The sequence below is a fragment of the Schistocerca americana genome, chromosome X, assembly GCF_021461395.2.
Source record: "Schistocerca americana isolate TAMUIC-IGC-003095 chromosome X, iqSchAmer2.1, whole genome shotgun sequence".
NCBI lineage: Eukaryota > Metazoa > Arthropoda > Insecta > Orthoptera > Acrididae > Schistocerca > Schistocerca americana.
The window spans coordinates 103,861,293-103,887,932 of record NC_060130.1 but is presented as its reverse complement, the minus strand read 5'-3'; the positions used below and the strand labels follow the sequence as shown (position 1 = coordinate 103,887,932).

Sequence of the window (26,640 nt, the reverse complement as noted above, 5' to 3'; positions counted from 1 at the left end):
ACATGTACGGTAAAACACAATGTCTGGCGGCATGAAGTAGTCCGTAACTACCTGCTTTGTATTCTCATCCGGCAGGGATCATCAACCCTTCAAAGCCCTTTTTAAGGGACTGAAGGCATGTTAATCGAATGGGAGAGATCAGGACTGTAAGGCAGGTGCTTGCTCAGGTGCGTCCTAATTGAATTGGCATAACTCTGTCACGATATTTGTGATATGGAGACATATGTTGTTATGAACATGGTGCAACATTTCACAATGATGGTTTTAGACACAAATGCTGTCCTGTACACATTCTTCATTCTCCGATGGATGTCTACTGACATTTGTCCTTTGGCAACCAAGAGATGTATAACAGTGTGTGGTCCTTTTTGGATTCATTTGGTAATAAGGTTGCCATAGTTAACATTTCTGCATTTACCACACGCGTGTCAGAAATACACGAATGCCTCACTAGTCCATTGCCTTTATGTTGGTGCTTATATACACCCATTGGAGTTGCACTATGCTGCATATACAATCTCGCAGTGCCTTCAAACGGAAACTTTTTGATCGCTCCTTATATTTTATCTACTCACAAAAGAGAACTGGACAGGAAATGCTGGGGAGATATAGTCTGTCTGCAAAATGAGAAGCAAGAAATGCTTGTGGTGTAGGATTTACTTTGTGAGACACTACTGTATTTGCTGCTTGTTACGTAGTGGTGTATGTAGAGAGGGAATCACCTGCTGGATCTTCAATTTGCAGACATATGAAGGAGGGACCTGCATGAACACGGACGACCTACCTTCCCTAACCCTTCTATTCCCTCTGCCCCGTTACATCCCTGAAACACAATTTATCCTTTAATGTGGCTCTACTGCACTTTGGACATGGTATGAATATTAAAATTTTTTAACCTACTTCATTTAGAGATAAATATTAATTTTGCACCGTTAAAACAGTAGTTTTAACAACTGTGATCCTACAACGTGGAAACTAATCAGAGAGAAAAAAATTAATATGACATGTTTTTGTAGGAAATTCACTGCAGTTTAATTTTGTAATGGAAGATATTTTCACCAGGAGCTGTGGTTTTAGAGTTATTCGAAAAAACATTAAAAAGTGAATAATTCATCCCAGCACTGACACCCCACCTTTCAGGATTTTTAGTATGTTGTTGAAGACATTCCCCCAGAGCACTGTGCAAAAATTTGTGACAACACAATTATTTTCCCATAATCGACGTTTCTTGGTCTTCGTTGACTGGGCTAAAATTCAACATGTTCTCACCACATTCATGGATTTAGCGCTTATGTCTTCTTAATCTCCACTTAATTGTTAACTTCCCTTTTGTAATGCATTGCAAACGACTTGATTATTTTTTTCACAAGTGTTCCTCCACAAGAGACTGTATACCAGAAAGGAAAAAGTTTGTTTTAAAATAACCAGACAAAGAAAAATAAAAATGTAAATAGATGAAAAATGGGTATTAATTAAAATTGTTGAGCCAGAGAAAAAAAAGACAGTTCTGTTGAAGGAGACAGTTCTGGATGTTATTTACTTTGCTTACTTTCCCTCTGTTATCTTCTACGGTGTTATATTTTGTGGCAACTCTGTACTCACCAAGAATATTGTCAGCACAAAAAAGGGGGGGCAGGCTGATCTGTGGTATCAGTTCCCGAGCTTCGTGTAGGCCATTGTTCAGGTGGGTTGAAATTCTGACTGTACCATCCCTGTACATACATGGTGTTAGGGGTGTAAGTGCAGATATTTTTATTGTTGGCTGAAGACAGTGTACCGTGTCAACATTACTTCAGTATTTACTTCGTTTGCAGACTGAGAATTATACCTGTTAGGAGTAGCACGTTTTTAGGTTGGTTAGTACCTCCAAGTACATATGGCTGGACCAAGCTGCTGATGCTTATTTTCCCCTGACCAGCAGGTCAGGTGTTGAAGTTTGGATGCATGGATGCAAAACAGTTACTCTGTACTGATAGGTGGAGTCCACATAGTGATGCTGGTCCAACTGTGCAGAAAACATCAGGTAGCAAATTATGTGACTTGTTCACAGGAAGACTGTTATATGTAGAGGTCTGCGCGGATAAGGAAAGTGCAATCCGCACCGCATCCGCGTGGTCCTAATCCGCAACCGCATCTGCAGCAATTAATCCGCATCCGCAAGTTCCTTATCCGCATTCGCATATATTTAAGTTTTGAATGAGTAATTAATAGTAATAGACAGTAGTCCTTAGAATTATGGTATGTAATGACATAGTTATTGTTAGGGTGCCATTTCTGCGACAACTTAACTACTTTTGACTTCTTAAATCACAGGAAATGCTCTATACCTGCTGTAAAGCAGACCATTCCAAACAGGAAAGCATTGGCGCTGTGGAGCACACACAGTAGCGGCTCAGATCTCGTGAGATTGGAAACGCTATTTAAAAAAATAAAATTAAATGTAATAGTATTAAATGATGAAAATACGTATATAGAAACAATTATATTTCGCTGCTCTTGTGCCAAGGCAGCTGAAAATGACAATGGTTTTAAACTGTTACTGGCACATTGCATCATTTACCGACAGTTTTTTTGTACTCACTGCTTGGATGTGTCAAATTTTGAAGCCATTCATGTCAGCTGATGACTATATTATAGCTTACGCTTTCAGTCCTCGTCATTTCCAGGTGAAAATATTTACAGTATTAAGCCTACACTGCAAAGTGCTGGCGCACCTGTGAAAAAGTTAAACTGCCTGCAATAATTGACGTTGTCTGGAAGAAATAACTCGTCTTCCAAAGAGTGACAACAAAATCAGTGGTTATAGAAATTAGGATTCCATTTAGCTTTAGCTAAAAATAGGATTTAAATCTCGAACCTCACCTTTTGGCTGATTTATCGAATTAAGACCTAGCAATAAATGAAATGTCTGTTTCATTCTCAACTAAACAAAGTTTTTCACACTTTAATACATCCTCAACATTGGTCTAAATTACTAAGACAAAATTTGCAGTAGATTTCGCAGTTAATACTTTCAATGTTAAAAAATAATTTTTTTTCAGTGTTTAGTGGAACTGCAAACGATTTCAAGATGTCTATATAAAAACTACTGTCTCATAACTTCAAATATTTGGCACTGTTCCCTGTTAAGCAATACAAAGTTACAGTTAAAATGTTCAATTTTGTTACGAACTTCATCCCTTATCTTTACTAATTGGCTGGTAAATTAAAAGACACATTATTATTTCGGATGATCTGAATATTTTGTAAGTTCTCAATGTGATCAGAATAATCTTTCACGGGCTATCGCAGTCACAGCTTGTTGGTGGTCGTGAGCTGTAGTTTGAAGTCCCACTTGTAATTAATTACAAGGCCTGCCGTGCCACCGCTCCGGCTGGGCTGTTTCACTGTTCACAAAGAGCGATAATGCTCGGCGGCTGCAAATGTTACTGTAGTGCACGCTAAAATTTAGGTAGGCTTTTATTAAATCATCATTACCTACTTAAATATGAGTTAGCTGTTGAATGTTCTGGTTGCGAAGAGTAAAAACTTAAAATTGAGCTCTTTAATATGAAAATTACAACAAACCAAATTGCTTGTTAAATATTTCCTTCTTTTACCTAATGCTAGTTAAATGTTCTTGTTGTGAATAGTAAAAACACTATCAATTTGTCGAGGAAATTCTACTATAAATATTTCAATAAAAACTCACAGGTTTCAGATTAAATATTTTCGTCTTTGCTTGCTTCTGATTCAAATTCTGTAAAAGAAAGAATCAAATGAAAAAAAAATTGTAACTAATTCAGATAAGCCCAAAAAATACAGTGAAGTAAGAGAAGCTATACAAGTACCTTTTTACTTTGGAAGATTACTGTGCAGGAACATGATGTCATCAATCGTCTGTGGCTTCAAAGACGTGCGTTGGTCCTGCATTATTTGTTCCGCAGTAGAAAAGCTTCTCTCAGATGGTGCGCTGGGCGCTGGAATGCAGTGCACGAAGTATGCGAGTTTGGAAAGACGCGGATAGACGTTTTCACGTTCATGCCACCAAGCTGTCAGATCGATGCCTTCCGAAAATTGGACTTTATCATTCGTATATCTGAGAATTTCATCTGACGCAAAGTCAAGATCTCTCGTCGATTCATCTTCTGAGGAATCTTCAAATTCATTAAAAAGTACGTCAGACTTTTTTTTTTGCAAGAATTCCAGATGTTGTTTCCTCCTTATCTTTTAACTGTGGACAATTTCTCGCAACATAATTTTTCGCTTCCTTTACAACTTCATCTTTTTCGGCACTGCTAAGAAATTTTAGGTTTTTATATTTTGGATTCAAAAACGTTGCAAGTTTATGGGTTACTGTTATGCCCCATTTGCTGATTAAAATAGATTTGGCTGTACTCTTTAAATCTATCAGAAATGGGCTATCGCCATAATTTTTTTCAAGGAAGAAGATAAAATTTAACTTCCACAACACACACAAATAAAGCGTAGGGGTTTTGGAGGCTTAGAGATCACAAGAAACTATTTTAAATGGTGTCAGAAAGGTTATTATATCTTCCAACATCCTCTTGTCTATAGAATCAATCAAATTATCTTGATTTTTCTCTGACAAAATTGACAGAACTTCAAACCATTGTGAATTAATAGACTCGAACATATCCAATTTACTGTTCCATCATGTGTCTATATCTCCTTTCAATGACTTCTGAAGGCGATTCTGAAGACCAGATCTTTTAAAGAAAGTCGTGATAGCTCGACAGGGATTTATTAGTCGCTGCACGTCACTCTTCTCATCATTTGCGTCTCCTCGAGTCATGTGCTCCAGCACAGTATTAAGGATGTGTGCTGGGCACAAGAGCCTCTTGTATTGCTGAAGTGCTGCCACAATATTTGGACCTCTATCCGTAACGAACACGATGTTATTCACAGCACTGAATAAATCGAACGACCGTGGTATCTTAATTAATTAAAGTGTAATGTTTTCTCCTGTTTTTTTTAATCTCACTCTCAAAATTTCTGGTGCACAACACTCAATCCTCAAGTTTCATTTCTTCATAATTAACATAATGTGCAGTCACTCCCATATAGTTTATTTTACGGTACGAATTAGTCCATAAATCGGCAGTTAGTGCTCGACCTATATCTCTCAATATATTCTTCACTTCTGCGGAGACAGTTTCACGCAAAAGCCTGAAATAAGTTCTGCAGAAATTTTTACTAGGTCTCAGACGGTGTTCAGAAGAGATAGATTAGGCAGAATTTGTGGTGGAGTGTTTGTGTCTGTCAGTAGTAGTTTATCTTGTAGTGAAGTCTAAGTAGATGCTCTGTGCGAATTTGGATGGGTGGAGGTTATACTTAACAGCCGAACTAAGTTAATAATTGGCTCCTTTTACCAGCCCCCAGACTCCGATGATATAGTTGCTGAACAGTTCAGTGAAAATTTGAGTCTCGTAACAAATAAATATCCCACTCATACTGTTATAGTTGGTGGGGACTTCAACCTTCCCTCGATTTGTTGGCAAAAATACTTGTTCAAAACCAGTGGTAGGCAGAAAACATCTTCCGAGATTGTCCTAAATGCTTTCCCTGAAAATTATTTCGAGCAGTTAGTTCACGATCCCACGCGAATTGTAAATGGTTGCGAAAACACACTTGACCTCTTAGCCACAAACAATCCAGAGCTAATAGAGAGCATCACAACTGATAAAGTGTCACTAGAAGCCTTCCTAAGAGACAGTCTCCATTCCTTCCGAACTGACTATGCAAATGGCTCAAATTCAAAGATATAGTAGCAACAGCAATTGAGAGATTCATACCTCATAAACTGGTAAGAGATGGAACTTACCCCCATGGTACACAAAACAGGTCCGAACGCTGTTGCAGAGGCAACGGAAAAAGCATGCGAAGTTTAGAAGAACGCGAAATCCCGAAGATTGGCTAAAATTTACAGACGTGCGAAATTTGGCACGGACTTCAATGCGAGATGCCTTTAATAGGTTCCACAACGAAACATTTTCTCGAAATTTGCTAGGAAATGTGAAGAAATTCTCGTCGTATGTAAAGTACACGTGCGGCAAGACGCAGTCAATACCTTCGCTGCGCAGTGCCGATGGTACTATTACCGACGACTGTGCCGCTAAAGTGGAGTTATTGAACGCAATTTTCTGAAATTCCTTCACCAGGGAGGACGAATGGAATATTCCAGAATTTGAAACACGAACAGCTGCTAGCATGAGTTTCTTAGAAGTAGATACCTTAGGGGTTGCGAAGCAACTCAAATCGCTTGATACGGGCAAGTCTTCAGGTCCAGATTGTATACCGATTAGGTTCCTTTCAGATTACGCTGATACAATAGCTCCTTACTTAGCAATCATATACAACCGCTCGCTCACCGATAGATCTGTACCTACAGATTGGAAAATTGCGCAGGTCGCACCAGTGTTTAAGAAGGGTAGTAGAAATAATCCATCGAACTACAGACCTATATCATTGACGTTGGTTTGCAGTAGGATTTTGGAGCACATTTTGTATTGAAACATTATGAATCACCTCGAAGGGAACGATCTATTAATACGTAATCAGCATGGTTTCGGAAAACATCGTTCTTGTGCAACGCAGCTAGCTCTTTATTCGCACGAAGTAATGGCCACTATCGACGGGGGATCTCAAGTTGATTCCGTATTTCTAGATTTCCGGAAAGCTTTTGACACCATTCTTCACAAGCGACTTCTAATCAAGCTGCGGGCCTATGGGGTATCGTCACAGTTGTGCGACTGGCTTCGTGATTTCCTGTCAGGAAGGTCGCAGTTCGTAGTAAGATGGCAAATCATCGAGTAAAATTGAAGTGATATCAGGTGTTCCCCAGGGAAGCGTCCTGGGACCTCTGCTGTTCCTGATCTATATAAATGACCTGGGTGACAATCTGAGCAGTTCTCTTAGGTTGTTCGCAGATGATGCTGTAATTTAGCATCTAGTAAGGTCATCCGAAGACCAGTATCAGTTGCAAAGCGATTTAGAAAAGATTGCTGTATGGTGTGGCAGGTGGCAGTTGACGCTAAATAACGAAAAGTGTGAGGTGATCCACATGAGTTCCAAAAGTAATCCGTTGGTATTCGATTAATCAATAAATAGTACAATTCTCGATGCTGTCAATTCAACTAAGTACCTGGGTGTTAAAATTATGAACAACTTCAGTTGGAAAGACCACATAGATAATATTGTGGGGAAGGCGAGCCAAAGGTTGCGTTTCATTGGCTGGACACTTAGAAGATACAACAAATCCACTAAAGAGACAGCTTACACTACACTCGTTTGTCCTCTGTTAGAATATTGCTGTGCGGTGTGGGATCCTTACCAGGTGGGATTGACGGAGGACATCAAAAGGGTGCAAAAAAGGGCAGCTCGTTTTGTATTATCACATAATAGGGGAGAGAGTGTAGCAGATATGATACGCGAGTTGGGATGGAAGTCATTAAAGCAAAGACGTTTTTCGTCGCGGCGAGATCTATTTACGAAATTTCAGTCACCAACTTCCTCTTCCAAATGCGAAAATATTTTGTTGAGCCCAACCTACATAGGTAGGAATGATCATCAAAAATCAGAACTCGAACAGAAAGGTTTATGTGTTCATTTTTCCCGCACACTGTTCAGGAGTGGAATGGTTGAGAGACAGTATGATTGTGGTTCGATGAACCCTCTGCCAAGCACTTAAATGTGAATTGCAGAGTAATGATGTAGATGTAGATCGGTCATTTCCTTCAAATTTCCGGATATGGTGGTTGGATGAGGTAGCAGTTCCTTAGCACTCACTGCACCGTACTTGGCCCCCACATCAATAAGAAACAGTGCCGTCTCGAGAAACCCAGGTCCACATGCAACTTCGAATGGTAAAATGTCTTTGCCGACAAGATTGATAAGTTTGTCTGTCGCAGCTGTCTTCAAATTTGGCGGAACTTCAGGAACTTTCACGTCTCTCTTGTAATTTAAATAAGTAATTATGCTACTTTGTCCAGCCTCGCACGAATGTTTTAGCAAATTTGAAGTTCCACTTTTGTGTCCAGTATAGGAATACACTTTTTTACATGCAAAACAAGCCACTATATCTTTTATTTTTTCGTTGCCATCAAATACGTATCCGAATTTTTTCCAAATTGGCAATTTCAATTTGTTTTCCTTCACTAATGTAAAATCACCTTCTTTCACCTTACACGAAATTGTATCCATCGATACGGTCTTCATTTGAAGAAAGAACTCTCACTGATATTTGCTACGATGCACGTTGTCACTCGGTGACTACAAAGCGCTAACTGAAGGCAGCGGAAAACTGCAACGGGCACCTGTCTGGTAGACAGTAGGCAGGTTTGCCACCCAGAGAGCACTTCACAGGCCACACAAGACACTGTTACGGAAACGGATTGGGCGCAGGTCTCTTGGGTACAGCCAGGGGCTGAGGACAACACGCATCTACTCTACCTGGGCCCTGCAAGATTCCAAGAATGTCAACAGACTTGAAGTTTTCAACTAACATTGCAACATATGTACTGGGCAGATGACCCGCGGATATCCGCGCCGGTCGCGATTTTATCCGCCAAGTAATAAATACCGCGGATATCCGCATCCGCGCAGACCTCTAGTTATATGCATAGGAAAAAAACTAACACACTGAAGTGGGTACAAATTAGGTACCAATGATCACAGTATCTGCACCTGTACCCCTAACAGCCTGTATATTACATCATGGGCTGTGTTGTTGACAATAATCAGCCTTTCAGAAGAAACATTAACATTTGTTCAGTGAACAAAACAAATGTCATGTGGAAAAGTGTGTTCTGTTCAGTGGGTTTCATTTTCAATAGGCTTCAAGGAGAACTGATAAAATTGGGTGAATTGAATGTGGAAACCTAAGATGAAAGGTTTCCTTGTGGCACATTCCTATTCTGTACAGGAGTTTCTTCCAGTAGTTGAGAACTTTCCTGTAATCTGTTGTTTATTTCTGTACTCTTTTTTTCATGTATTATTAATTACAGGATCCTGATTAGATGATTAGAAAGAATTAACTATGTACTGACTCATTCCGTGACAAAGCAGCTCTGCCTTGCTTAGTCCCATGGAACGTGATAAATAAATAAATAAATAAATTTAGAAATAAAACAAAGGATAAAGTAAAAAGGTGCTCGCCAGGCAGTTGACGCAATCTTGGTGATCATTTCTGGATTTGGTCTTTAACATTACATACGAAAGCCAGCCCATGTATACTATTACTTTCGCACAACTCGGTGAGAATTCAGTATAAGACTCTTAGTGTGAGTTTCTTATTTTATTGTTAAGATGCTGTAGGTTTAGTCTTCGCTTAACTGCAGGGAACCTGAGGACATTCTAAGAACCAAATCAGTCATAGCACAATAACTGTAATTACATGGCTGAGGTGGTTTTTAGTAATAATTAAAGTTAAATACTGCTTGTTACTACATTACTAGTTATGAAGAACTACTACTGTGAATTAGCTTTGGTCATTAATAAATTCTATTATCATTAAAAGTTTCTTATTCTAGTACTACATTTTGCCTTTTGGGAAAGGACAGTCCCTCATAACTTCCAATTTCACAGATCAGGTACCAAAAACTGCAGGTGATGGAAATGACAGTGCTTGTAATTTTTATCTCCGATATGTAAACAAAAATGACTACTCCTATCAAACAAATAGGCGAACACCACTGGTGATTCTCCCCTTCCCCGCCGCCACTCTCTCCCCGCCGCCACTCTCTCCCCGCCGCCACTCTCTCCCCGCCGCCACTCTCTCCCCGCCGCCACTCTCTCCCCGCCGCCACTCTCTCCCCGCCGCCACTCTCTCCCCGCCGCCACTCTCTCCCCGCCGCCACTCTCTCCCCGCCGCCACTCTCTCCCCGCCGCCACTCTCTCCCCGCCGCCACTCTCTCCCCGCCGCCACTCTCTCCCCGCCGCCACTCTCTCCCCGCCGCCACTCTCTCCCCGCCGCCACTCTCTCCCCGCCGCCACTCTCTCCCCGCCGCCACTCTCTCCCCGCCGCCACTCTCTCCCCGCCGCCACTCTCTCCCCGCCGCCACTCTCTCCCCGCCGCCACTCTCTCCCCGCCGCCACTCTCTCCCCGCCGCCACTCTCTCCCCGCCGCCACTCTCTCCCCGCCGCCACTCTCTCCCCGCCGCCACTCTCTCCCCGCCGCCACTCTCTCCCCGCCGCCACTCTCTCCCCGCCGCCACTCTCTCCCCGCCGCCACTCTCTCCCCGCCGCCACTCTCTCCCCGCCGCCACTCTCTCCCCGCCGCCACTCTCTCCCCGCCGCCACTCTCTCCCCGCCGCCACTCTCTCCCCGCCGCCACTCTCTCCCCGCCGCCACTCTCTCCCCGCCGCCACTCTCTCCCCGCCGCCACTCTCTCCCCGCCGCCACTCTCTCCCCGCCGCCACTCTCTCCCCGCCGCCACTCTCTCCCCGCCGCCACTCTCTCCCCGCCGCCACTCTCTCCCCGCCGCCACTCTCTCCCCGCCGCCACTCTCTCCCCGCCGCCACTCTCTCCCCGCCGCCACTCTCTCCCCGCCGCCACTCTCTCCCCGCCGCCACTCTCTCCCCGCCGCCACTCTCTCCCCGCCGCCACTCTCTCCCCGCCGCCACTCTCTCCCCGCCGCCACTCTCTCCCCGCCGCCACTCTCTCCCCGCCGCCACTCTCTCCCCGCCGCCACTCTCTCCCCGCCGCCACTCTCTCCCCGCCGCCACTCTCTCCCCGCCGCCACTCTCTCCCCGCCGCCACTCTCTCCCCGCCGCCACTCTCTCCCCGCCGCCACTCTCTCCCCGCCGCCACTCTCTCCCCGCCGCCACTCTCTCCCCGCCGCCACTCTCTCCCCGCCGCCACTCTCTCCCCGCCTTCCCCCCGTGTGCGTGCGTGTGCCTGCGTGTGTGTGTGTGTGTGTGTGTGTGTGTGTGTGTGTGTGTGTGTGTGTGTGTGTGTATGTGTGTGTGTGTGTGTGTTTTAAATTTATTTTTACTTTTTAAGTTAAAATGGTTATCAGTGTGAAGCAATGTGTTTCGTTCTTTCCTCTTAGATGGTGATAGTTACTGGTTGGATGCAAAATGTGGGGCCCTACCCAAATAGCCGGGATATCATAACGACTCCTCCTAAAATGGCTGCACGGGCTGTTCTGATCTGTAGGCCAAATTCTCATCCATTCCAGGTATGTCAGTGTATAATAATGTATGTCAAATCTCTAGCAAAAATTAGGTTCTTTCTTCCTTTAGGACCTTTTTATGTCCCAAAATCGGTTAATTGTAGAATTTAAATGTATATAAATATGATGTTAATTTTTAAGAAAACACATAATTTTGACATCAATTTTGATCTGGCTTTGTCCCAATCTTTGTAAATCTGACATCATTAGTTCATGTGATTCTTCTTAAAGACCATATACCATTCATTGATTGTAGTGATGAGTGAAATGTGACGATCAGAAATAAATATGTTTTTTTCCAATATTGTTCAGGGTGAGTCAGGAGGAGCAGGACATGCTTGGAGGGGTGATAGTATTAGTGATTCTGAACAAAGAAAATCATTTGGGCATATGCCCTATTCCCCCAACACCTACTTTGGGATTGACAGCTTCGCACCCACCAGGGACATTGGTACTCATCTCCCAGCTGGAGACGAATCACCTTCCTCTGGCTTCTCTTGGCAGAAGGGATCCGTTGGGACCCTTACTTCCAAGGTTTCTGCTGCTGTTTAACTGGACACCAGCCACAGGCTGAAGGAGCCACAGGCTGATGGCCACAGGGCTTCGTGATCATCATCTTTACCTGAAACTTAATCAGAGAAGCCCTCACCATCATAAAAATCATCTAAGGAGAGGAAAGACAAGAAAGTGTCCTACAAGGAGGAGTACATTCCATTGGCCCCATGCCACTAGATCCCACCTGTTCCACTCCTGTGGCCGAGGCAGAGATTCTGCTGGCCCCTAAGGCCCCAGCTGGCACCACACAATGGAACCCAGATCTTTTGTATATTGATGCGATAACTCCTCAACCAGTGACAGCAGGTGGCCCTTGGCCGTAACCTGCCTCCTTAGTCCCTTCATGGCCTCACAGTGCTTCAACAACATTATTCTGCAGTGGAATCATAGCAGTTCTTTTGCTTGACCAGGCTAACCGACAAAATCTTTTAAGCGTGTCCTCTGCCTTCTGCATTGCACTTCAGGAGACTTGGTTTCCAGCTGTGCGGACCCCAGCCCTTCGTGGATACTGGGGATATTATAAGAATTGTGCTACCTATTACATAGTATTGGGTCATTCCATGTCAGTTCAACCAGGGTTCCAGCTCATAGTCTTAGATTTGACTGAAATTCAGTACACTAATTCTATCATGTGTGGAACACTCATGTACAATGTATTAGTTTCCCCTGCTAATTAGTTCCAGAATTGTGACTTGTGAAAGAAGGTGGCATGACCCGGAAATTGCAACCCGCATCTGGCAATCTATCTTCAGACCCAACTTCAGGTCTTAATAACTTTGGAACTATTCCACACAGTCCAGTGCAATTTTTACAACCCAGTAACATCCATTTAGAGAACACACTCCATGAATCAAAACACCAACAACGTATTTCTGAGGGAAAATAAAAAATTCCAAAATGTGATTAAAAAAATGTAATACGTTAAAAGGTACATATTGTAGGTGCCCTCTATGCCAAATATAATTCACTCAAAAAGGGTATAAAATTTTTTGTGGTAAGCTTAATGTGGCCTAAACACACACAGAACTCCTCATGCCCATATCAGTCACAAAAACTGAGTTACATGCACATGAAAATACAAAAATTTGAAAAATTACCTGAAAAACATGGTTGTTCGAAGTGTGGTGGCACAAAAGGGACAAGTGGTATCCAAGCCAAATTTCACACACTGCATAAGTAGACCATAATGATCCATATCTCAAAATTTCAGCGTGTTACTGCAAGACATTTGTGTACAATGGAAGTTGACAGATGTATTTGGTGATGTGGCCATTGTTCCACAACATAATTTTGTAAAAACATATCGCAAACTGTTCTGCCTCTTCTTATTCTCTCCCACAACTGTTCAATCACCAAGCAACAACATACAGACATCTTAACACAACCTATCGTTAATGTTTATTGCACCTTAACTGCTAAAAACCAGTCAATTGTACTTCGAACAGAAGTTCTCCCACACTTTAGCTACTGTACTCTGTACATTGAGTGGCAAATTGTACTGTCTTCCTAACACTGTGGTAGGAAATGGAACTGTGATAAGAATATGTTCAAAAGGAATCAAACACCTGTCTGCCAAACGTGGCCAATGAAATGATCTTGCTGGTCCTACTGGTGCCATGGAGTTCACAAATACATCACCTTCTGCTTCACAGCACTCTGCAACACATCCTAAGTACCGTTTGTCATCATAAACAGCAATAACATAGCAAACTGGTTGTATGTTGCTGCTTTTGCTTCTGAATCCTGAGTCAGACACACTGTGAAGACACATGTTGTGCATGAACCTATAGTTATAACCGGACAGTCTGCTCATCTGCTCATCTGCACATTGTCAGAGTCCGCTGGAGAGAAGTGATGATGGCTCCTTGTCTCTCCAACAGGTTTAATGTGTTGTAGTCTGCTTTTTAGCAACTCTTCGGCTGATTTCACTTCATCTTTCAAAAAATAGAATGATTGTATGCCAGAGATATTAGTCTGTACCCAGGTAAATAATTGAAGCGGTATTAGAATGTGACTTTCTGTAGGGTGCTGCAGACTAGCTTGTCATGCCGTGCACTTAATGGTAGCACCAATACCATCACATACATTTTTACCATGACTTGCTGTGAAAAAATTCCATTCTACGTGAGTCTGAAAATCATGGTAATGCATGTATAAATTTGAGATTTTTACAGTTTTTGTACTGACTAGCTGCCCCATCACTGAAGTATTTCACAAAATGTATGTGAGGCAGCTTGTTTTTCACATATGCCATGATAGTGCGAATGTGGGCATGAACTGCAATGGCATCATGAATTAAACAGTAACTAAAAACATACAGGTTCATGACACACCCATCACCTGATTCACCTCTATAGTAAAGCGCAAATGGCTGGAGAGTTGCTTGACTGTTGTTCCAATGATATCTTTGGGTGGCATCTTGAACTATAAATGCATAATTATCAGTAAAGTCTAGTATTACTGTAATTTCATCTTGTTTCAAATTATCCTTACAAAACTGGAGATAAGCCGATTATGCTGTTGCTGTGAAGCTGTGTGTGGTCAGTTTGTCCGTTTTTTGACAACACATTTCAACAAAATCTTCCACTGTACTTCGATTTGTTTCAAGACTTGTGCGATCCATGTGTGTCCATTGTTTATAAGAAACAAGTTCATCGTCATCCATAAGGAGTTCACCATACAGTTTGTTATTCATGTGTTCTGCAAGATTTGCCTTACCAGGACACTTTTCATACATGTGTATCATGCACTGGTAGGAACTGATGTCACACACTAGCAGCTTCGTTGCACCTTTGTAATCCAGACCAGAATCCTTTATAGCAGCAAACATCAGCTTAGCATTTTCATGGGTCTCACATACACAAACATTGTGTGTGCCCCTTGCACTTACCAGGCACAACCCATTTTGACCGACCCCCCTGCGGGTCCGGGGGTTAGAATAGGCCCGAGGTATTCCTGCCTGTCGTAAGAGGTGACTAAAAGGAGTCCCCACCCCTCAAGGGGGTAGTTAGCGCCTTCGTCCAGAGACGGACGTTTCCACGACCTATATTTGCGGTCATTTTGGTTTTTCACTTCTTCCGGTTTCTTCCTTCCTTTGATTGGTTCCTTTCTTTGTTCTTCTCCATCTCACTGTCTTACTTACTCTTTCCCTTGCCTTTCCTCTCCTTGCCTTCTTCTCCTTGCCTTCTTCTCCTTGCCTTCTTCTCCTTGCCTCCTTCTCCTTGCCTCCTTCTCCTTGCCTCCTTCTCCTTGCCTTCTTCTCCTTGCCTTCTTCTCCTTGCCTTCTTCTCCTTGCCTTCTCTGGTCTCCGCCTCGGCGTTTGAGACAGTCTGTCCTCTCTCTCCCTCTCTCTCTCTTCTTTTTCCTCTTCTTCCCTCCTCCCTGTGTGTGCCTGAAGGCTGACCCACGCGTTCGCACACGTAGCCGGTGATGGGGTAACGCGTAATTCCCCGCCCTGGGTAGACAAGTAAGGCACGCACGTACCCCCTGGTAAAGGCCAGGCCCAGGGAAGGGTGATTGCCTGATCTGATACCTTCTGACCATGCCGATTGGTCCCTCCGTCTGTTCCTCGGGAGGTGTGACCTGAGGTGTAAACATACCTAAAGCGGGAGTGCCCTCTGAGAGGGTCCCCACAAGGAAGGAGCGCGCCATCGGAGACGCTGGCAATCATGGGGGATTCCTCCGCAATGGATTTCTCTTCTTCTTCTCTCTCGACTTCTGCCCACAAACGGAAACTTGACCAGCCACCAGTGACAAAAGTACTACCGCCTGCCCCACAGTTCCTCGTAGTTTCTCGATCTGAGGACAGAAAGGATTTTTCCTGTGTCAACCCTATCGTTATCCAGAAGGGCGTAGATGCTATAGCCAGATCTGTCAAGTCTTGTACCAGGTTGCGTAATGGTACCTTGTTACTAGAAACTGAGAGCGCCTTTCAGGCACAAAAACTGCTTCGGGCCACACTCCTGTACACGTTCCCTGTCCAGGTGGAGGCTCAACGCACTTTGAATTCGTCTCGTGGTGTGGTATATACTAGATCACTCGACGGATTGACTGACGAGGAGATTGTCTTTCCTCGCTGAGCAGGGCGTGATGGCTGTCCATAGGGTCATGAAAAAGGTCAACAATGACCTTGTACCAACCCGGACACTTTTCTTGACCTTTGATAGTGTTCAGGTGTCGTCGCGCATCAAAGCGGGCGACGAGGTTATTTCTGTTCGCCCCTATGCCCTGACACCTACGCGCTGCTACCAGTGTCAGCGTTTTAATCACACTCGCCAGTCTTGTTCCAATGCGGCTAAATGTGTCACTTGTGGCAGGGATGCCCATGAGGGTGACTGTCTACCTCCGCCTCGCCGTTGTGTGAACTGTCAGGGGTGACCATGCAGCGTCCTCCCGCGACTGTCCCATCTACAAGGAAGAACGCTGTATACAGGAAATACGGGTCAAAGAGAAAGTGTCCACCTCAGCTGCTCACAAGCTATTTGCTAGTAGGAAGCCCACGCTGCTCCCAGCGGGGAAATACAGTACTGTCCTCGCCTCTCCTCGAACTACCAGGGAGGTGGCGACGCAGACATGCGATCTGACCTTCAGCACTACGGGCGTCCGTTCGGCTAGTGCTAAGATCGCACGGTCGACGTCTGCTCTTCCTCCCGTCACCCCTCAGACACAAGCACCTTCATCAGCTTCTGCCAAGACGAAGACCCAGAAGTCAGATGCACAGGCCTTCAAGAAGGAACCGTCCCGTGCAGACTTCCTACGTACCTCGAACTCCCAGCCATCGACCAGTACTTCCACTAAATGACTTTCCAAGAAGGCTCATAGAAAGCACAGTTCTCCTTCTCCGCCACAGCGCATTTCTTCTCCTGCGCCACCCCGCGGTTGCCGCCCCAGGCCGTCGTCCGTTTCGCCTGGCCTCACCGCTGGTAGTCGAACATCTGGCCGTTCACCGGCGGAGGAAGCTCCCCCTCCCGGCCATCTTAACAAGATGGCCGATGAACCTATAGAACCAATGGATGATGACTTTCTGCCTACTGATAGCGGCGGCAGTGCTCGTTCGAAGCCAGGCCCTTAGCGGCCTTCGAGGTGACCCCTTCTTTCATCTTCCTTTTCTTTTACGATGGCACTTACTCACTGGAATATTCGCAGCATTCGCTCCAACCGAGAGGGCTTAAAGTTGCTGCTCCTCTTGCACCGTCCGCTCGTCGTAGCCCTCCAGCTACGAAGCTACGCCCATGCGATCAAATTGCCGGGGCACACTACACCTCTGTGCGTTTTGACCTACCCCCTGTGGTAGGTATTTCGGCTCATGGAGGGGTTATGTTGCTGGTCCAGGATGATATTTACTACGATCCCATCACATTGCACACCGGCCTGCATTCAGTTGCCATCCAAATTATTCTCCCCACTTTTACATTTTCCATTTGTACCGTTTACACTCCATCGTTGTCTGCCGTTACCAGGGCAGACATGATGCAAATTATTGCTCAGCTACCTGCACAATTTTTGTTAACTGCAGACTTCAATGCCCACCATCCCCTTTGGGGCTCTCCAGCATCCTCCCCGAGGGGCTCCCTGTTAGCAGACCTTTTCAACCAGCTCAATCTTGTCTGCCTCAATACTGGCGCCCCACTTTTCTTTCAGACACGACTCACACCTATTCCCATTTAGACCTCTCTATATGTACTACCCAACTTGCACGCCGGTTTGAGTGGTATGCACTTTCTGATACATATTTGAGCGACCACTTCCAGTGTGTTATCCATCTCCTGCATCATACCCCCTCTCCGTGCTCAACTAGTTGGAACATCTCCAAAGCAGACTGGGGGCTCTTCTCTTCCAGGGCAACCTTTCAGGATCAAACCTTCACAAGCTGCGATAGTCGGGTCGCACACCTCACGGAAGTCATTCTCACTGCTGCTGAACATTCCATCCCTCACACTACTTCTTCTCCACGTCGCGTACCGGTCCCCTGGTGGACTGCAGCATGTAGAGACGCTTTACGTGCTCGTCGACGTGCTTTACGCACCTTTAAACGCCACCCTACAGTGGTGAATTGTATCTATTGTAAACGATTATGCAGTGTCGTCGTATTATTAACAAAAGCAAGAAAGCCAGCTGGGCTGCTTTCACAAGCACCTTCAACAATTTTACCCCTCCTTCTGTTGTCTGGGGTAGCCTGCGCTGGCTATCTGGCACTAAGATCCACTCACCAGTTTCTGGCTTGACGGTCATGAATGACGTCCTTGTGGCCCCTGAGGTTGTCTCCAATGCCTTCGGCCGCTTTTTCGCCGAGGTTTCGAGCTCCGCTCATTACCACTCTGCCTTCCTCTCCCGAAAACAGGCAGAGGAGGCTAGGCCACCTAACTTCCTCTCCTCGAATCGTGAAAGTTATAATGCCCCATTCACCACGCGGGAACTCAAAAATGCACTTGCCCTGTCACGGTCCTCCGCTCCAGGGCCTGATTCTATTCATATTCAGATGTGGAAGAACTTTTCTCCTGCGGGTAAAGGTTTCCTTCTTCGTACTTATAATTGCATCTGGATTGAGGGACATGTTTCCGCATGCTGGCGCTAGTCTATTGTTGTACCGATTCCTAAGCCGGGGAAGGACATGCACTTGCCTTCCAGTTATCGACCCATCTCGCTTACCAGCTGTGTCTGTAAGGTGATGGAGCGAATGGTTAACTCTCGTTCGGTTTGGCTGCTCAAATCTCGACACCTACTTACCAATGTACAATGTGGATTTCGTAGGCGCCGCTCTGCTGTTGACCATCTGGTTACCTTGTCGACCTTCATTATGAATAACTTCTTGCGGAAGCGCCCGACTGCGGCTGTGTTCTTTGATTTGGAGAAGGCTTAAGACACCTGTTGGAGAGCGGGCATTTTCCTCACCATGCATACATGGGGCATTTGCGGTTGCCTCCCTCTTTTTATTCGTTCCTTTGTAATGGATCGACAGTTCAGGGTACGTGTGGGTTCTGTCCTGTCCTGTCAGACACCTTTCGCCAGGAGAATGTGGTGCCACAGGGCTCAGTTTTGAGCGTCGCTCTCTTCGCCATAGCGATCAATCCAATAATGGATTGCCTCCCAGCTGATGTATCAGGCTCCCTTTTCGTGGACGATTTTACCATCTATTGCAGCACGCAGCGTACATGTTTCCTGGAGCACTGTCTTCAGTGTTCTCTTGACCGTCTTTACTCCTAGAGTGTCGCCAATGGCTTCCATTTTTCTGCCGAGAAGACAGTCTGTATGAACTTCTGGTGCTACAAAGTGTTTCTCCCACCGTCGTTACGACTCGGTCCTGTTGCTCTCCCATTCGTGGAGACAACAAAAATTTTCGGTCTTATATTTGACAGGAAACTTAGCTGGTCTCCACATGTCATATTTGGCTGCCCGTTGTACCCGTTCTCTAAATGTCCTCCGTGTTCTCAGTGGTATGTCGTGGGGAGCGGATCGAACCGTCCTACTTCGCATATATCGGTCGATCGTCCGCTCGAAGCTGGATTATAGGAGCTTCGTATACTCCTCTGCACGGCCGTCCATCGTACGCCGCCTCAACTCCATACAACATCGGGGTTTACGTCTTGCGATCGGAGCGTTTTATACTAGTCCCGTCGAGAGTCTTCATGCTGAAGCCGGTGAATTGCCACTCACCTACCGGCATGATATGCTGCTTTGTTGGTATGCCTGTCGGCTACTGTCAATGCCCGACCACCCGTCTTATCGTTCCTTTTTTGACGACTCTGACCGTCAATACGGGTTGTATGTCTCTGCCCTGTTACCCCCTGGAGTTCGCTTTCATCGCCTCCTTCAACACCTTGATTTTTCACTCCCTGCAACCTTTAGAGTGGGTGAGAGCCGCATGCCACCTTGGCTTCAGGCTCAGGTCCGCGTTCACCTTGACCTCAGCTCGCTCCCGAAGTAGGTTACCCCCAGTTTGGTATACCACTCCCTGAGCGCCATCCAGAGCCTCAGTGATCCGTATCCGGTTCACCCTTTCGTGCACCGGATCCAATGCTCTCTTCAGCAGCTGGTGGACGACAGTTCTCCGGTTAGCTTTATGGGGGGTCCTGGCCATGTCGGTATCCCTGGGAACGAAGCTGCAGATGACGCGGCCAAGGCTGCGGTCCTCCAGCCTCGGACAGCTTCTTGTTGGGTCCCTTCATCAGTATGTAGCAGGGTCATTTGTCGGCGCATTTTATCGCTGTGGCATGCCGATTGGGCTGCACTTACGGACAACAAGCTTTGCACCTTGAAACCTCTTCCCGCGGCTTGGACGTCCTCCTCACGCCCTTCTCGGTGGGAGGAGGTCGTTTTGGCCCGGTTGCGAATTGGACACTGCCAGTTTAGCCATCGCCATCTGCTGACGGCTGCGCCGGCGCTTTTTTGCAATTGCTGACGATCCGCCACATTTTAACGTCCTGTCCGGATTTTAATACACTGCGTCTTGATCTTGGCCTGCCATGTACTCTGGATGCCCTTTTAGCGGATGACCCAGGAGCAGCTGCTCGCGTTCTTCGTTTTATCAACTTGACAAACCTGTCTAAGGACGTTTGATTGTGCTGTTTTTTATTTTTTTTTAATCCCCGGCCTGTCTTTGTCTTTTTTAATATTGTCCCTTTTAGTTGCTGTGTTAACCTTGTGCCTCGCAGTGCATTCCTAACCTAGTCTGGGCGCTAATGACCATTGTGGTTGTGCACCCTAAAACCACAAAAAAAAAAAGTTGACCGAAGATTGAAAAAAGATGATAAACGTACTTTGGTATTGGGATACTTTTCCTTGAGTTCTACATATAGTTCTGATATGTTGTGTAACAGCAGTCTTTTTTGCATATGTACATGTACATTCCCATTTTCACCGTTACATAATCTTTTTTTCCAGGTATTATTTGGCTTATGTCATTATTTTCATAAAACTCCAACACTAGCACCTCAATTTCTTACCATGAGTCTGCTGAGGTTGTGGAAGCACTCCTTGGGTTGCTTTTATTTTCCTAGCTTGCTTTACCATATATCTAGAAACATTGAATTCCTTTGCAGTGTAGTCAATTGACCAGCTGGAAGGTGCAAGGATAAGAATAGCTACTTTTTACTGGCGTTGGATATGGCACATTTTTCTTTTAAATCGTGCGCAATTTTGTGCAAATCAGAGCATTTCTGGTATGATTCCTGTCCCTTTGGAGCAAATAGTTCTTCCTCTTCCACTATTAGTGTGTCGGTTATTTTGTGTTTTAATTCCATTTGAGCTTCTTGTAGTTTTCTTCTACCATAGCTGGGCCTGTCTCTTTTCCCAACTTTGTGTGTCCTCATAGGAGACAAACCAAGAGCAGTCACTGAAGTATTTAATTGCTCATCTGCTGTGGTTGTAGGTGGCTGATACTCTTCGTCACTGTCATGTAAATTACCAGAATATTCATTTTTTAGCAGTGTAACACACCTGGAACATAAATTTTGTCCTGGTTTCGTGTTAAGTCCCATGCACTGATTCACTTTAAATACTGATTTTATATCAATTTTTCTGAGGCTACACTTCACTGTCTTCTTATGAATCCGAAATGAATCAAAACAACTTTGTAGGAAAGAATACTTATCCAGAAACATTTTCATATGATGATAACAAACACTAAAGTTTCCTGGAACTGTACTTCTTGTGCCCACAGGGTGTATCCCGGATCTCCATAACAACAAATCTTGGTCAGATTCATACAGTACAAAGCGAATGCCACATTTTGTTCTATATGTTGTGTTATGACATTCAGATGCCTGTGCTCTACCAATACTGCAACTTGTTTGAACAAAAGCACCACTAGTACACTCTTCTGCCTCCATACTGACTTTCCACAACAGTACTGACCAGTCTGAACTAGAATCTTAAAAACATGAATAACCTGTAATTGTTGCTTGTTTCCTTTGTTGTTCCTGCCTAACAATGACTCATTCTGTCCCTGAAAACTACCATTATTCTGTTGCCTAAAGGTTCCCAAAAATTGCTGCAGCTTTATCTGAAACGAGCTGTGTGCATCATCACTATTACTTGCTAAATCATGTTAAAAGAAACATAACCAAATACATCTGTCAACTTTTATCATACACAGATGCCTTGCAATCACAAGTTGAAATTTTGCCACATATTATAGTATGGCCTGCTTATGCAGTGTTTGAAATTTGGCTCGGATATCACTTGTCCCTTTTGTGCTGCCACACTTAGAAAATCCATATTTTTCAGGTAATTTTTCAAATTTTTGTATTTTCATGTGCATGTAACTCTGTTTGTGTGACTGATATGGGCATGATGAGTTCTGTGTGTGTTTAGGCCACATTAAGCGTACCACAAAAAGATTTATACCCTTTTTGAGTGAATTATATTTGGCATAGATGGCCCATACAATATGTACCTTTTAACGTATTACATTTGTTAATCACATTTTGGAATTTTTTGTTTTCCCTCAGAAATATGTTGTTGGTGTTTTGATTCATGGAGTGTGCTCTCTAAATGGATGTTACTGGGTTGTAAGAATTTCACTGGGCTGTGCGGAATAGTTCCAAAGTTATTAAGACCTGAAGTTGGGTCTGAAGGAAGATTGCCAGATGCAGGTTGCAGTTTCCGGGTCACACCACCTTCTTTCACAAGCCATAATTCTGGAACTAATTGGCAGGGGAACTTAAAATTTTATACATGAGTGTTCCACAATTTGTAGCATTGGTGTGCTAAATTTCAGCCAAATCTGAGACTATCAGCTGGAGCATTTTCTCAGAATGCTTGAATTGACATGGAATGACCCTATAGCGAGAAGTTTGCACGTATGTTCTGGACACTACAGCAAACTTGTGCTCTCTCAATACACTTGTGGAGGCTGTGGCTGTTTGGGTAAGATCATTTCAGGATATTACCATCTGCAATGTTTATCTTCCTCCCGATGTTGAAGTGTCTCAGGACATATTGTTTGCATTGGTTTCCCAGCCCCCCCTCCCCCCCCCCCCTTTCCTTTGGTGACCTTTGCCTGGCACAGCTTGACCTTTGCCTGGCTCAGCTGGATCCTTATCTCTTGAATACTTGTACCCCACACACCAATGTGGTGCACAGAACTTTCTCAGCCATTGACCTTTCCATTTGCAGCCCTCGTCTTCTCCAATCTACCCACGGGAGAATCCACAATGACCTGTGTGTTAGTGACCACTTCGTGATTCTCCTGTCCTTCCCTCAGCATCATGCCCCAGATGCCTACCCAGATTGGCTCTCAACACTGATGGGTGGTGTGTTTTCGCCTCTGCTGTCACCCTTTGCTCTCTGCCGCATGGATGTATTAATGAGGCAGTCAAGAATACAACTACAACCCGTCTTCCAGCAGTAGATTTAGCAATCCTCTGTTCCTTGGGTCCCTAACGGAAGACAGTACCTTGGTAGTCCTCAGAAATTGCAGAGGCTATTAGAGATCATAGGCGGGCTCTCCAATGCCGTAAGTGGCACCCATCGATGCAGTACCTCATTGCCTTTAAGTGGCTCAGTGCTTGGGCCCACCACCCAATAAAACAACGGAAGCATGAATGCCGGGAATGGTATGTTTCAACCATCGGAGCACATACCTCTCCTTCACAGGTTTGGGGTAAGATCAGATGTCTCTACAGATAACAACCCGTACAAGTGTACCTGCTTTACCTTAAATGACACTGTCTACACTGACCCAAACACCATTGCCAAACATTTTGCACAGTGGGTGGAATGGAAGCAATTATCTTGTACAACATGCTGCCTATAGGCATATAATGCCCCATTTAGTGAGTGGGAATTCTTCAGTGTCCTCGCCCACTGCCCTGATACAGGCACGGCCAGAGTGGCCGTGCGGTTCTAGGCACTACAGTCTGGAGCCGAGTGACTGCTACGGTCGCAGGTTCGAATCCTGCCTCGAGCATGGATGTGTGTGATGTCCTTAGGTTAGTTAGGTGTAATTAGTTCTAAGTTCTAGGCGACTGATGACCTCAGAAGTTAAGTCGCATAGTGCTCAGAGCCATTTGAACCAAGCCTGATACAGACCCAGAGCCAGACCACATCCACAACCAAATGATCAAGCACCTACTGGTGCATTTTCAACATAATATCCTTGTCATCATTAACCGCATCTGGAGCTAGGGCGAGTTCGCACCACAGTGGCAAGAAAGCATCATTGTCCCAGTTCTGAAAACAAGTAAGCACCCTCTAGAGATGGACAGTTATCACTCAATAAGTCTCACCAAAGTTCTCTGTAAGTTGCTTGAACACATGGTGAACTGATGGCTGTGTTGCCTCCTTGAGTCTTTACATCTTCTGGCTCTGTCCTAGAGCAGTTCTCGCCAAGGCCTTTCCACTACTGATGATTTGGTTTACCTGGAGTCTGCCATCTGAACAGCTTTTGCCCAACATTAACACCTTATAACCATCTTTATCGACCTGGAGAAGTCTTATGACACCATGTGGCGACACCAAATCATCACTACCTTACACAAGTGAGGTATCTGGGGTCCACTCCCAATTTTTATCCATAACTTCCTGTTGCACCGTACATTCCAGGTTTGAAAATTAGTGCTTCCCACAGTACCCCCATATCCAAGAGCTTGGGTGACTGCAGGGCTCTTTACTGAGTGTCCCTCTCTTTCTAGTTGCCATAAATGGTCTAGTAGCAGCTGTTGGGTCCTCAGTGTCGCCCTCCTTGTATGCTGACGACTTTTGCCTCTACTATTCATTCTCTAGTGTGGGTATCGCTGTACATCGAATGCAAGGTGCCATACAAGAGGTGCAGGCATGGTCCCTCACTCACGGTTTTCAGTTTTCAGCCACCAAGACTCAAATCGTGCACTTCTGTTGATGTTGTACCATTCACCCACAACCAGAACTTTACCTCGACGAGTAACTACTCAATGTGGTGGAGACTTACCGCTTTCTAGGACTAGTCTTTCACGCTCATTGACAAGGATTCCCCACCTTCGCCAGCTTAAGTGAAAAGTGGCATAGCTGCACTGCAATACACTTCACTGCCTGAGTAACAACAGCTGTGGTGAAGATCTCACTACACTTCTGCAGCTTTACAAAGCCCTGATACAGTCTTGTCTTGATTATGGGAGTCTGGCAAACGGTTTGGCATCACCCCTCAGCGTTACGGTTACTGGATCTGATTCACCACTGTGGGGTTCGACTTGTGACAGGAGCCTTTTGAACTAGCCCTGTAAACAGCTTACTCGTAGAGGATGGGGTCTGTCCGTTGCAGATCAGGTACCAACAACGGCTTTTCAGTTATTCTAGACACGTTTGTAACTCCCTTAAGCACCCAAAGTACCGTCTCCTCTTTCCAAGCATGGAAGTCAATTTCCTGCAATGGTGGCCCAGATCAGGGGTTATGATCACAATCTACATTCAGTCACTCCTCCCTAAAACTCCAGCTATTTCCTCTACCACCTCTCCTCTGGGCCCACTCATGTACACCTCCATGGTGCATATCGGCCACAGCTTTTTCTTGATTCATCACAAGGTTCAAAAGACTCGGTTCACCTGAGGCCCTCCACCACCAATTTTTCCCCACCTTTGCACATCCCTGGGTTCAGGAAAAGGCTAAACTGATGGATTCGTGATTGCTGATGACATAGGCTTTTCTTATACCCATATGAGATGTACTGAACTGTGCTCCTTTTTGGATGGCTGTAGTGCTTTCTCTGCGGAGTTGGTAGCCATCTCTCATGCTCTTGAGCATATCCGTTTCTGCACTGGGAGTCCTTTCTCATCCACAGCGACTCCTTTACCTTCGCCATCCTTTGTTTGTGGCTATCCGGGATCCCCCTTGTGCCCTTGAACAATAGGGATGCTCAGTGACCTTCGTCTGGACCCTGGGCCACCTTGGGATCCCAGGGAATGAATTTGATGATAGCCTAGCCAAACTGGCTACCAGTGAACCGACTCTTGAGATCAGTATTCCGGTAGCAGTCCTCCGATCTGTATTATGCCATGAAGTTTTAGGAATCTAGAATGGCCCACTCTGGCTTAACCAACAAACTTTGGGTGATAAAGGTGACAACAAATCTGTGGAGGTCCTTCAAGCAGGCCTCTTGAAGGACGGGACTGTGGTCTACATTTTGCTGAACTGTCCCAAACTGGCCACCCTGCAGCAGACTCTTGATCTCCATGATTCACTACCCCTGGTATTAGGACACAATTTCACAGTGGCTGACGTAGTTTTGCATTTTATTCATGAAGGGGACTTTCACCACTTTCTTTAAGGGGGCTCCACTTACCCTTATCGATGCATTGAGGGATTGGCAGAAAACTCTGTTGCCTCCTCTGCCCAGACCAGGCTGCGGCTGTCAGGGCTTGGTGGTCCACCCTGGCCCTCACCCTATCTGTTCTTTTACTCTTCTTCCCATCCTCTCACATGGTGTGTTTGACTTGTTCATCTTATGTCTGTGTTTTTCTTGCCCTGTATGTGATGGTAGTTTTTCCTACGCAATTTCTGAGTGGTGTACCTGTGGTAAGTGACTGGGGATGGGGGAAGTATGTTTCCTCATTGCATTCTGGTCTCAGGGCCTTCTGGCGACTTCTTAGACAGGGCATCTTGCCTACTTTTTTTCCTCTATTTCCCCTTTATTCTTTTTTGTCCCTTATCTAGCCTTTGTTGACCTTTAGTAAGCCTTGGAGTTTTCTTCCTCTGGGTTTTGCACAATAGGCCATCTCTGATCCACAGTCATGTAGACCTCTGTGTTTGAGGAAACCTGGACTGATGACCAGTAGTTCCAGTAGTTTGATTCCTTTAATCACCCAAACAACCAACAAATACTGTCATCCCTCAGATCATGTACCTTTCCTCCTCATTCACCCTGCATAGTGGTTCCCCTTGTTTGGAACATGTGCTTTTTTTCCCCAAAGAACAAACTTGGTTCACAGAAGAGTGTCAT

General features: G+C 45.1%; 1 protein-coding gene across 3 annotated transcripts in view; it reads left to right on the top strand.

Annotated features, from left to right (window-relative positions):
* Positions 1-26,640, top strand: part of LOC124554988 (sarcolemmal membrane-associated protein-like) — a 337,706-nt gene that overhangs the window by 55,391 nt on the left and 255,675 nt on the right. For all 3 annotated transcript variants that reach the window (XR_006968506.1, XM_047128729.1, XM_047128730.1), the window contains one exon: positions 11,051-11,179. Coding sequence is in view for 2 of the 3 variants with exons in the window: in XM_047128729.1 (XP_046984685.1) it covers positions 11,051-11,179 (129 nt within the window). In the remaining variant the exon portion in view is untranslated. The remainder of the gene's footprint in view (positions 1-11,050; positions 11,180-26,640) is intronic.